Here is a 14,135-nt window from a genome sequence, read left to right on the forward strand (position 1 = left end):
ACATTAAGGACCAAGTGAATCACCCTGTTTTGTCCACCTGGGAGATTATATACTTCCTTCCACCTCCCTTTTTTTCTTTTCCTTTTCTTTTTTGGCTTGCAACCTATTTGATTTGTCTAATGTGTATTTTGCTTGGGTTGTGGTTAATATTTTTTATTTTGTTTTCTCATCCATTCATTCTTCTCTGGGCAAAATGACTAGAAAGAGGAATTCACAACAAAAGAAAGAACCAGAGGTAATACTCTCTTGCTTCACATCTAATTGGTAGAGATATAAGTAAAATGTCAGAGATGGTATTCAGGATAACGATTATAAAGTTACTAGTTGCGCTTGAAAAAAGTATAAAAGACACTGGGGGAATCTCTTAGTGCAGAATAAAATCTAATCAGGACAAAATGAAAAATGTTTTAATGTGATGCAGTCTATAATGGATCCTCTAACAGCTAAGGTATATGAGGCAGAAGAATGAGTTAGTGACAGAGAAGACAAGATGATGGAAAGGAAGGAAACTGAAGAAAAGAGAGAAAAACTACCGGATCATGAAGGAAAACTTTGAGAAATGAGCAAAACCATAAAATGAAACAGTGTCAGAATTATTGGGGTCCAAAAGAAGTAAGAGAGAAGTACAGAAAGTATATTTGAGCAAATTATAGGTAAGAACTTCCTTAACCAGGGGAAGGAAACAGGCATTCAAGCCCAAGAGGCACAGAGAACTCCCCTCAAAATCAACAAAAATAGGTCGACATCATGACATATCATAGTGAAACCTGAAAAATACAAAAACAGAGACAGAATTCTGAAAGCAGCTCAGGAAAGAAGATCATTAACATACAAGGGTTGACACTTAGGCTAGAAGCAGACCTGTCCACAGAGACCTGGAAGGCTGGAAAGCCATGGCATGATATATTCAACACAGTAAATGAGAAAAATATGTAGCCAAGAAAACTGTCCAGAAAGGCTGTTATTCAGATTAGAAGGAGATAAAGAGCTTCCAAAATAAACAAAAACTAAAGGAGTTCATAAACTCTAAACTAGCTCCACAAGAAATATTAAAGGGGACACTGTGAGTGGGCAAGAGAGACTAAAAGTAAAGACTAGAAAGGAAGAGATAATCTATAGGAACAATGACTTTACAATACAATGGCACTAAATTCATATCTTTCAATAATTATCCTGAATGTAAATGAACTAAATGCTCCTATCAAAAGACACAGGATACCAGAATGGATAAAAAACAAAACAAAACAAACAAGACCGATTGATACACCGCTTATAAGAGATTCATTTGACACCCAAAGATGACTCCAAATTGAAAGCAAGGGGGTGGAGAACAATTTATCATGCTAATGGACATCAAAAGAAAGCTAGAGAAGCTATCTTTATATGTCATCCTTATATCAGACAAACTAGATTTTATTTATTTTTTATTTCTTTTAAGATTTTATTTATTTATTTGACAGAGAGAGAGATCACAAGTAGGCAGAGAGGCAGGCAGAGAGAGAGAGGGAAGCAGGCTCCCCACGGAGCAGTGAGGCCAACATAGGACTCGATCTCAGGACCCTGAGATCACAACCTGAGCCGAAGGCAGAGGCTTAACCTACTGAGCCACCCAGGCACCCCAAAAACTAGATTTTAAACTAAAGACTGTGATATAAGACGAAAATGGACTCTACATCTTAATAAAGGGGCCTATCCAAGAAGAAGATCTAACAATTTTAAGTATTTATGCTCCAAATCTGGGAGTAGCCAAATATATAAATCAATTCACAACAAACTTAAAGAAACTCATTGATAATAATACAATAATATTAGGGGATATTAACACCTCACTCACAGCAAAGGACACATCATCTAAGCAGAAGATCAACAAAGAAACAAAGGCTTTAAAAGACTCACTGGACCAGATGGACATAACATATATTCAGAGCATCTCTTCCTAAAGCAGAATATACATTCTTTTCGAATGCACATGAAACATTCTCCAGAATAGATCACATACTGGGTCACAAATCAGGCCTCAACTGGTAAGAAGAGACTGACATCATACCATGAATATTTTCAGACTACAATGCCATGAAACTTGGAAATCAAACACAAGAAAAAATTTGGAAGGAACACAAATGCATGGAGGTTGAAGAACATCCTACTAAAGAAATTAAAAAAAAAAATACATGGAAGCCAATGAAAATGAAACTATGACAATCCAAAAACCACTGGGATGCAGCAAAAGCCATCCTAGGAGAGAAGTATATAGAAACACAGGACTTCCTCAAGAAACAAGAAAGTCTCACATACATAATCTAACATTACACCTAAAGTAGCCAGAAAAAGAATAGCAAATAAAGCCTAAATCCAGCAGAAGAGAAATAATAAAGATCAGGGCAGAAACCAATGAAATCAAATTAAAGAAAAAAAAAAAGACAGTGGAACAGATCAACAAAATTAGGAGCTGTTTCTGTGAAAGAATAAACAAGATTGATAAACCCTTCAGTAGATTTAGCAAAAAAAAGACAAAGGACCTAAATAAAATGATGAATGAAAGAGTAGAGGTCTTAACCAACACAAAAGAAATAGAAAGAGTTATAAGAGAATATTATGAGCTCTCATATAGTAACAAATTAGGCAATCTAGACTAGGAATTGGATAAATTCCTAGAAACATATAAACTACCAGCACTGAAACAGGAAAAAATAGAAAGTCTGAACAGACCCATAACCAACAAAGAACTTAAATCAATAATCAAAAATCTCCCAACAAATAAGAATCCAGAGCCAGACTTGGGTTTCTAGGTGGCTCAGTCAGTCAGTGTCTGCCTTTGGTTCAGGTCATGATTCCTGGGTCCTGGGATAGAGCTCTGCATCAGGTTCCCTGCTCAGCAGAGAGTCTCCTTCTCCTTCTCCCTCTGTCTGCTGCTTGTGCTCTGTCAAATAAGTAAAATCTTTAAAAACAAAACAATACAACAACAACAACAACAAAAAGAATCCAGGGCCAGGTGGCTTCCCAGGGAAGGACTATCAAACATTTAAAGAAGAATTAATAAATATTCTTCTGAAATTGTTCCCAAAAAAACAGGAATGGAAAGAAAACTTCCAAACTCATTGTATGAGGCCAACATTACCTTGATCCCAAAACCAGACAAAGACCAACAAAAAGGAGAATTACAGACCAATATTCCTGATGAAAAAGGACGCAAAAATTCTCACAAAGATCCTAGTCAATAGGATCCAACAGTACATTAGAAATATTATTCATCATGATCTGGTGGGATTTATTCCTGGGTAGCAGGGGGGGTTCAACATCCCCAAATCAATCAACATGATAAACCACAATAATAAAAGGAGAAATAAGAACCACATAATCCTCCCAATAGATGCAGAAAAAGCACCTGACAAAATACAGCATCCATTCTGAAAAAAACCCTCACAAAGTAGGGATAGAGAGAATATACCTCAACATCATAAAGGCCATATATGAAAGACCCACAGTTAATACCATCCTCAATGGAGAAAAACTGAGCGCTTTTTCCCTAAGGTCAGTAACATGACAGGAATATCCATTCTCACCACTATTGCTCAACATACTGCTGGAAGTCCCAGCCTCAGCAATCAGACAACAAAAAGAAATAAAAGGCATCCAGATTGGCAAGGAAGAAGTCAAACTTTCACTCTCCCAGAGGACATGATAATCTATGTAGAAAACCTGAAAGAATAAAAAAACTGGTAGAACAGATACACAAATTTAGCAAAGTCAGAGGATATAAAATGAACACAGGGAAGTCTGTTACATTTCTATATACCAATAATGAAGTAACAGAAAGAGAAATGAAGGAATCAAACCTATTTACAACTGCAACAAAAATTATAAGATACCTAGGAATTACCCCAGCCAAAGAGGTAAAAGATCTGCACTCTGATGAAAGAAATTGAGGAAGACAAGAAGAAATGGAAAAACATTTCATGCTCATGGACTGGAACAAATATTATTTAAATGTCTATATTACCCAAAGCAATCTATGCATTCAGTGCATTCCCTATCAAAATAATACCAGCATTTTCACAGGGAATAAACAATCCTGATATTTGCAGGAAACCAGAAAAGCCCCTGAGAAGCCAAAGCAATCTTGAAAAAGAAAAGCAAAGCTGGGGGCACCACAATTCTGGACTTCAATTTCTATTACAAAGTTGTAGTAATCAAGGCAGTATGGTACTGGCACAAAAACTGACACATAGATCCATGGAACAAAACAGAAATCCCAGAAATGAACCCAAAAATGTATGGTCAATTAATCTTCAACAAAGCAGGAAAGAATATCCAAAAAAAACAAAAAGCAAAACACAATTCTGGGGCACCTGGTCATTAAGCACCTGACTTTGCTCAGGTCATGATCCCAGAGTCCTGGGATCGAGCCCCACATTGTGCTCCCTGCTCAGCAGGAATCCTGCTTCTCCCACTTCTGGTGCTTGTGTTCCCTCTCTTACTGTGTCTCTCTCTGTCAAATAAATAAAATCTTAAAAAGAAGAAAGAAAGAGGGACGCCTGGGTGGCTCAGTTGGTTAGGCAGCTGCCTTCGGCTCAGGTCATGATCCCAGCATCCTGGGATCGAGTCCCGCATCGGGCTCCTTGCTCAGCAGGGAGCCTGCTTCTCCCTATGCCTCTGCCTGACATTCTGTCTGCCTGTGCTTGCTCTCTCCCCCTCTCTCTCTGATAAATAAATAAAATCTTAAAAAAAAGAAGAAGAAGAAGAAGAAAGAAAGAAAGAAAAAACCAATTTCTCCAAAAAAGGATATTGGGAAAACTGGACAGCAACATGCAAAAGAATGAAACTGGACCACTGTGTTACACCATATATGAACACAAATTCAAAGTGGCTTAAAGACCTATAAAAGTGAGACCTGAAACCATCAAAATCCTAGAGGACAGCACAGGCAGTAATCTCTCTGACATCAGCCACAGCAACTTACCAGATACGTCTCCTGAGGCAAAGGAAACAAAAGCAAAAACTATTGGGACTTCATCAAAATAAAAAGCTTCTGCAAGGTGAAGTAAACAATCAAGAAAACTAAAAAGCAACCAGCAGAATAAGAGAAGATCTTTGCAAAGGACATATCTGATAAAGGGTTAGTATCCAGTATCCATGAAGAACTTAAAAATTCAACACACAAAAACCAAATAATCCAGTTAAAAATGGTATATCTGTGACATGACATGAATAGACATTTTTCCAAAGAAGACATCCAGATGGCCAACAGATGTGAAGAGAAGATGCTCAACATCACTCAACATCAGGGAAAATAGAAATCAAAACTACAATGAAGTATTAATTCACACCTGTCAGAATGGCTAAAATGAACAACACAGGAAACAATAAGTGTTGGCGAGAATATGGAAAAGTGAAACCCTCTTAAATTGTTGGTGTGAATGCAAACTGGTGCAGCCACTATAGAAGACAGTATGGAGGTTCCTCCAAAAGTTAAAAATAGAACTACACTACAATCTAGCAATTGCACTAACAGGTATTTACCCAAAGGAAACAAAAATACTAATTTGAAGGGATACATGCACCCTGATGGTTACAGCATCATCAATAATAGTGAGTCATCAATCATCAATCAATCATCAATCATCATCAATAATAGTGAAAATATGGAAAGAGCCCAGATGTTGATCAATGGATGAATGAATAAAGAAGATGTGGTGTATATATATACAATGGATTATTCAACCATAAAAAAAGAATGAAATCTTGTCATTTGCAACCAAGTGGATGGAGCTAGAGAGTATTGTGCTAAGTGAAATAAATCAGCCAAAGACAAATACCATATGATTTCACTTGCATGTGGAATTAAGAAACAAAACAAACAAACATGGGGTAAAAGAGAAGAAAATCAAGAAACAGACTCTTAAATACACAGAACAAACTGATGGTTATAGGAGGGGAGATGGGTGGGGCAAATGGATTCAATAGATGATGGGGATTAAGAAGGGCAGTTGTGATGAGCACCTGGTGTAGTTTATAAGTGTTGAATCAGTAAATTCTATACCTGAAAGTAAAAAAAGACCAAAAAAACCAAAAATCACAAAATTTTTACAATTTCCTTTTTTTTAATATAGAATTGAGCAAGCTGAATTCTAATAGTGGAAATGCAAAAGGGCCAAGACAGTCCTAATAATAAAAAATAAAGTAAGGGATACTAATAGATACCAAGAATTATGGTAAAGCTTTGAGACTTAAGGAGATAGAAAAAGTGACCACTGGGCCAGAAGATAGAGCCTACAAAAGAATCATGCATACATGGAAGCTTCATTTATATTAGAAATTTTATATATTAGTAGGGAAAAAATTGATGCCTAAATTAGAATGGGGTATCCACATGGAGAAAAAAAAATGAAATTGGATTCCTACCTCAACCCATACAATTAAATAAATTCTAAGTAGATAATGACTTTACTATTTAAAAAAACACCAAAACAAAACATTTTGGGTTTTTTTTTCATCTCCATCCTTCCTTTATTTAGTCGCATATAGTACATCATAAGTTTTTGATGTAGTGTTCAACGATTCATTAGTTGCATGTAACACCCAGTGCTGAACACAACATGTGTCCTCTTTAACTACAACATTTTGAAGAATATCTAATGAGTCCAGAGAGGAAGGGATTTCATAAACAAGATTTAAAAAGCACAAATCACAAAGTTTGTTCAGTTTTACTGCATTGCAATCAAGAATTATATTAATCAAGTGGGGGAGTGATTAAGTAGGTGAGGAGCACCAAGTGTTGTAGGGAAGTGCTGAGTCACTAGATTATACACCTGAAACAAATATTACATTGTATATTAACTAACTGGAGTTTAAACAAAAAATAAGAAAAGGAATTATATTAATTAAAAGCCATCATAAAGAGTAAAACGACAACCAATAACCCATAAAAATATTTGCAACAAATATATCTGACAAAGAATTGGTATCTAGTAAAGATAATTCCCAAATATCAAGAAGAAAATATTCCAATAGAGAAAGGAACAAAAAATTTAAATAGGCACTTTACATAAAAAAAAAAAAAAAAACTTGTGTAGTTGGTAAGTATGAGCAAAGTTGCTCAGCCTTATTAATCTTGGCCAACTAGAAAAGCATATTAAAACAACAAAGAGCTATCTTTTCACATACACTAAATTTGCCACAATTAAGAGGTCAGAAAATATATTATTAGGTGTAGAGCAACCAAAATGACTTGGACGTAGCCAATTAAATGTCTTTTCCTGGATCTTTGAATCTTAAGTGATTTCAAAATGTAGGGATGGCTGAAAGTCATTTATCATAATCAGAGTGGCAATATGCTGACAGGACTGCTTCCATCAAAAGACCACCACTGTGCTCTTGTGGCCTAGCCTTTGACACCTGACCATTTCCAAGCTTGTTCCTCTAACTTCCTATCACTTTTACTCCCAATATTTTCCAAAAACTCTCTTGCTTAAGCTAGCCCATATCAAATTCTGTTTTCTGCCATCAAAAAGTCTTGAATTATCAAGTTTCTCACTCAGTAGGAAGATTCAAAAGGTTTCTATTTAAAGTACAATCACATAATTCCTGGAAATTGAAATTCAGTAATTTCAGTATTTGTGACTATTTCTTTAAAAATCTACATGACGAGAAATGGCTTTACTTTTAGACATGATTTGAATATCCACTTATGACATCAAGTTCATCAGGATCAAAATCATAATAGTAAATGAGGTACCTAGCTCTTTCTCGGGCAGCATCCTCACGGGCTTTTTCTTTTTCTTGCCTCTGCTGTTCAATTCGGGCTTCTTGTTCTTTCCTTCTCATCAACAATTCTTCTACACGGGCCTGCCGTTCTGCCTCTAGAGCTCTCTTGCGTTCCTACAATCAGAAAGAAAAAGTTTAAAATATTAGAATTAAGTGTAAAGTGAAAATAATTAAAGGTGGCACCATTTTGACATAAATTTATATATCAAGCCAAGTAGATCCTTGGCTTGCTAGTAGGTATGCTTCTCAGAATTAAAAAAAAAATAATAAGTACCAGTGATATGTGGTTTTCATATGTCATTTACCAGTGTTATACATAATTATAAGAATAAATGCTCCTTGAAGCAGACACTATGTTATTCATATTCTGTGAGAACCTAACATGCATTTTGTGGTTAATCACTTCTAAACCCTCATATTTACAGAAGATTTCAGAAATGCCAGAACATGATGAAAAAGTATAGTTAACAAATTTCTGAACTAAGCACTCATGAAGGAGTTAAGGGGTGTGTGGGGGGGGCTTGTGGCAAGGATAAAGAGCTATCATAATACAGCACAGTGGGTAAGAGAGTGGGCACTGGGTCAGATTCCCTGATTTTGTTTCATGACCCTATTATTTACTGGCTCAGGAACACTGGTCTCGGTATATTATAAATGTGCCTTCGTTTTCTGGAAGACAAATAACAACACTACTAATGTCTTCAGATATTCTGAAGAACAGATGAGATAATGCATAAAAAATACTTACGAGAGGGCCTGGCATAGAAAATTTTCAGTAATTATTGATCATCATCAAGGCAGAAGATAATCAAAATACTATGCCCTATGTATGTTTTTGCCTACTAGGAGTACACTGCTGACTATCACCATATTACTAGCTGTACTGATATATTTTATTTTTATGTGCATATAGTTTTATTTTTCTGTTTGGCATTTTATATACACTTGTAATATGAGGATACATTTTGTTATATAATTAAGAAAAAATTTCTACCATGTATTTAGAAGTTTCGTTTCCATCATGGCTTCTAATATTTTTGTTCGGTTTTGTTAAAATCACATGTTGACATTTTTATCTCCAATGTCTTTCAGCATTCTTTTAAATATATTAACCTCCATATTTACTAATACAGCATTATGGGTAAATTTCAAGACTATCTTGAAATTATTATTCTTTCTTCATGGAAAGTGTATATATTATTACATCTTCATTTTCTCTTAATAATATTATTTTTCATTTCTATTATCTTTTTTTATTTGTATTTTAATCACCTGGTGCTCCACACAAGCACACTCCTTAATCCTGACCACCTATATTTCACCCATCCCCCACCTGCCTCCCCTCTGGTATCCATCAGTTTGTTATCTATTGTTAAATCTGTTTCTTGGTTTGTCTCTCTTCCTTTCCTCTGCGCCTTTGTTTCTTAAATTCCGCATAACTGAAATTATATCGTGTCTTTCTCTGACTTATTTCACTTAGCATTTGTCTAGCTCTAATCATGTCATTGTAAACAGCAAGATTTCATTCTTTGTTATGGCTGAATATTCCATTTTAGGTATATATACCACATCTTTTTCCACTCATCAGTCGATGGACACTTGGGCTGCTTCCATATCTTCGCTAGTGTAAAAAATGGTGCTATACACAGTGATTTTTTTTTTTTTTTTTTTTTTTTTTAGAGAGAGCATGAAAGTGAGTGGGGAAAGAGGGAGAAAGGGAGAGAGAACCTTAAGTAGGCTCCACACTAGGGCTCGATCTCATGATCCTGAGATCATGATATCAAGAGTCAGATGCTTAACAGACTAAGCCACCGAGGTGCCCCCATTTTTAATTTTTGGAGGCATCTCCATACTATTTTCCAGAATGGCTGCACCAGTCTGCATTGCCACCAACAGTGCACGAAGATTCCTTTTTCTCCACATTCTCACCAACATCTGTTGTTTCTTGTGTTGTTAATTTTAGCCATTCTGACAGGTGTGAAGTGATATCTTACTGTAGTTTTGATCTATATTTCCCTGGCACTGAGTAATGATGAACATATTTTCATGTTCTACTGAAATACTAATTATTTGTTTTGTGGGTATTGAGCTTTATAAGATATAAGATACATATATAGGATTTTAACCCTTCGTGGATATGGTATTTGCAAGTATCTTCTCCCATTCCATAGGTTGTCAATACAGACTTTTTTTAAGAAAAAAGAAATCTGAATTTAAGAGAAAACTCTTTTGTTTATATTTTCTTCATTGGAGATAATTTTCTGTGCCAAATTTAATTATTTTTACTCTTAAAGAGTTTTTGAGATCTTAGAGAGCAACACAAGTTTCCACATATTATGCGTACCTAGTACTGTAAAATAACTATAACCAGTTTGTGTATAGTATACCCGACATAAAGAATATATTTAAAAACCTAACCGCATGCCTCCAGCAGTCCGTAATCTGCCACACACGCCTTCCTGAAATCAGTGCATTCTCTCTAATTCCCAGTCCCTTCCTGTCCTGGACCAACCTATCCACCAAAAAAAAAAAAAAACCCCCAAAAAAAATAAAGCCCAAAAACAAAAATAAGTAGGGACTTTCTGGCTTACGAGTTTAAAAAGATTTTCTTCCACTGGGGTAGATAGGGTTTGTTGTAGGTATGAAGTTACTGTTGTCAGTGTAATTACGTATTAGAAGTATTCATGTCTTGGGGCGCCTGGGTGGCTCAGTGGGTTAAGCCGCTGCCTTCAGCTCAGGTCATGATCTCAGGGTCCTGGGATCGAGTCCCGCATCGGGCTCTCTGCTTGGCAGGGAGCCTGCTTGCTCCTCTCTCTCTGCCTGCCTCTCTGCCTACTTGTGATCTCTCTCTGTCAAATAAACAAATTAAAAAAAAAAAAAAAGAAGTATTCATGTCTTCTCAGTGTTCTCTAAACAGGAACAGCTTTATTATTTTTTTTTCTATGCTAAACACTTAGCTAAGTCCATACTTATATAAGCAGTTTTGACATCACAAGAAACTGGGGCTCTCTAAGGCAAAATGACTTGCACAAGGCTATATAAGTAATAGTTAGAAGAACCTAGATCAGTGTGGCCAGGGAGAGATTGTGTGAGCTACCTGGGGTATGGGGATGAATACAATCAAAACATAGGAAATAACAGGTGTCAGCGAGGATGTGGAGAAAAAGGAAACCTCCCTCTTGCACTGTTGGTGGGAATGCAAACTGGTACAGCAATTCTGGAAAACAGTATGAAGATTCCTAAAAAGTTAAAAATAGAATTACTCTCATGGGGCACCTGGGTGGCTCAGGGGGTTAAGCCTCTGCCTTCAGCTCAAGTCATGATCTCAGGGTTCTGGGATCGAGCCCCGCAGTGGGCTCTCTGCTCAGCCAGGAGCCTGCTTCCCCCTCTCCTTGCCTCTCTGACTACTTGTGATCTCTGTCTGTCAAATAAATAAATAAAAACTTAAAAAAAAAATAGAATTGCCCTCTGATCCAGCAACGTCACTATTGGGTATTTACGCCCAAAACAGAAAAACACTATTTCAAATGAATACAAGCACCCCTATGTTTATAGCAGCATTCTTTACAATAGCCAAGATATGAAAGCAGCCCAAGTGTCCATTGACTGATGAGTGGATAAAGAAGATGTGGTATACACACACACACACGCACACACACACAGGCGTGCATGCGCGCACACACACACACACACACACACATCCCAGAATATTATTTTGTCATGAAAAGAATAAAACTCTGCCATTTACAACGACATGGACAGAGCTAGAAAGTATATGCTAAGTGAAGTAAGTCAGAGAAAGACAAATATCATATGATTTCACTCATATGTGGGATTTAAGAAACAAATGTGCAAAGGAAAAAGAAAGAGACAAACCAAGAAACAGACTGGTAACTACAGAGAACCAACTGATAGTTACCAGGGGGGAGGGTGAAATAGGTGGTGGGGATTAAGAAGGGCACTTATGAACTTGTGATGAGCACTGGGTGATGTATGAAATTGTTGAATCACTATACTGTACAACTGAAACTAATATAACACTGTATGTTAACTGAAATTGAAAGAAAAGCTTAAAAAAATCTGTATTATGTCTGAAAACACGTTTCACAATGAAATCCAAAAGGCTTAGGCATTAAATATAAAAAACTAAACCAGAACTTTTCACTTCATATTTTGTAAAACTAAAAGCTTTAAAAATATACTTTCAAAAATTATAAAATGGTCTTATAAATAATAACTGGATTTCAAACTGTATTCAGTCTTTCAATTTTTGTTTTTAATTAATGGAAAAAGATAATTGGTAACTATAGTTAATGAATAAAATCGGTAAATTCAGCTACTATTTTCCTTTCTAAAATTTAAGTTTTTTAAATAAAAGAAACTTGGTACCCCACATAAGCATTTCATACAGGACAGGAGTTCCATAACTATTTGTTAAATGAAGCGTAACTTTATAAAATAATATGCATTATAAATCTAATCACATACAAATAATGAATTAGAAAGATGTCTAATTCTTAGCCTTCTGAAACCTCTGAAACACTCATACACTTTGCTTTATAGTCAGGGATTTGTTTATGGCAGCCTAAGAATGGATAATACAAATCCCTACCATTTTAGGCCTATAATACAAATCCCTACCATTTAGGCCTATAATTCAAATGATTAGGGCAAAAGCAATGGCAGAATATCTAAAGAAATTGGACTTCAAACTAACCAATAATTTACATAAGAAAAATGACAAATTGAGAATATATGATGACAGCATTTACTTAGTATTTTACCTACAAAAAGAAGGATCACAATTGCCTGTAACCATTTATGGGAATGCTAAAATGTTAAAGTAGGGAAAGTAAAGCAGACAGAGGACCTTAGTATTATTTTATCTAGAGAATATGTGGCATTAGTGCCTTGCACATCTAGTAATGACTACACATTAAAAAAATTTTAGTTATATATATTCTATATATTATCAGTGGACTTTTCCAACATCAAAAATGTCAAGTCCTATTGGGTAGGGTATGTGCTGTGAAGTGTGTAAATCTGGCAATTCACAGACCTGTACCCCTGGGGATAAAAACACATTATGTTTATAAAAAAAATTTTTTTAAATGTCAAGTCCTTTTTCCTAGACTGTGCAAAAGACGTCTTCTCCTCCTCTTCCCAAGGAAATGGGCCTTGTCTGTGAAGACAATCCTAACAGTGTGGAGGTGGCCCTTGCAGCTGGCATGCAGGTGGCCAAGGTTCCATATGGAAATGTGCACCAACACTTGACATCAAAGGCCACTCTGGTACTGGATTCCCTGCTGGACTACCAGCCCAAGTTTTCGGTTTGCCGCCCTACAAGTGAACAGCCCGCCACACTTCTCTGGGAGTCCTGGCCACTACACCCACTCTGATGACCCATGCTACCCAGAAAAATTGCCATGGAAGTAGTACTTCCAGCTGATGAGGTTGGCCTTCTCATCCCATGTGGGCTTGGCCTACTCTGGCTACTGATGACAAATCACGACACAGGTAAGAAACAGCAAAGCAGAAACAGTCCAGAACAGAGATCAAAATACTCATTTGCATAATCATAAACAATATGTGAATGATCATACAATGCCTTTATATTTGAATAATCATGCAAGAGTCATATACAGCAAATATATATACATACATAAACATGGCTGTATATGAGTACTTGTACATGTACACATATATATGTGTGTATTTGTACATGCACATATATATGCAAAATATATCCTTTTCCAAGACAAAGTGAAATTAAATTTGTGTTCTTTTCTTTTTTAGTTTTTCTAAACCCTGGCTGTAAAAGGTAAAATGTGTGTAGGTGTGGGTGTGTGTTTGTGTGTATGCTTATGTATATGTATATGCTTACATGTGTATGAATATATATGTCATAATCATATATTTCCTACACTACTTCACTTGCTTAAGTGTTGGTCTTAATGTGCCATAGCAACTGAGAGAAAAGATGGTAACTGTATTTGGCTTGCAATCTGAGTAGAAAAGCCAAGTCATGGATATACCCCTGAGAAATCATGGATATACCCCTGAGAAATCATCTTCTTTCTAAGCAAAATTCAGTATTTCTGTGGCCTCAAAATCTCTCTGTGGACCTCTACTCAAAAGCAAATTTGGAGTCATACCATATTTTCAGTGAGAGGAAAATGTAGCTTGAAATCTTACATCTAGGTGAATGTCCACATTTGAGGATGTTTTCTACCTCAAAAAAAAAAAAAGTCCTCCTCCTCTAAAAACATTTATTTTCCTAATACAGTCTTTGACACAAATATAATTTGAATTCAGAATGCACACTTGCCATAAAGTCTTAGGGGCAAGACTATCTACTGCCATAAAGTCTT

General features: G+C 36.0%; 1 protein-coding gene across 3 annotated transcripts in view; it reads right to left on the reverse strand.

Moving 5' to 3' along the window:
* The window catches only part of SCAPER (S-phase cyclin A associated protein in the ER), a 508,924-nt gene that overhangs the window by 330,782 nt on the left and 164,007 nt on the right, over positions 1-14,135 (reverse strand). For all 3 annotated transcript variants that reach the window (XM_013059415.2, XM_013059414.2, XM_013059413.2), the window contains one exon: positions 7,736-7,878. In XM_013059415.2, coding sequence (XP_012914869.1) covers positions 7,736-7,878 — 143 coding nt within the window. The remainder of the gene's footprint in view (positions 1-7,735; positions 7,879-14,135) is intronic.

Source organism: Mustela putorius, unplaced genomic scaffold, assembly GCF_011764305.1.
Source record: "Mustela putorius furo isolate JIRA1106 unplaced genomic scaffold, ASM1176430v1.1 tig00003972_pilon_pilon_pilon, whole genome shotgun sequence".
Classification (NCBI taxonomy): domain Eukaryota; kingdom Metazoa; phylum Chordata; class Mammalia; order Carnivora; family Mustelidae; genus Mustela; species Mustela putorius.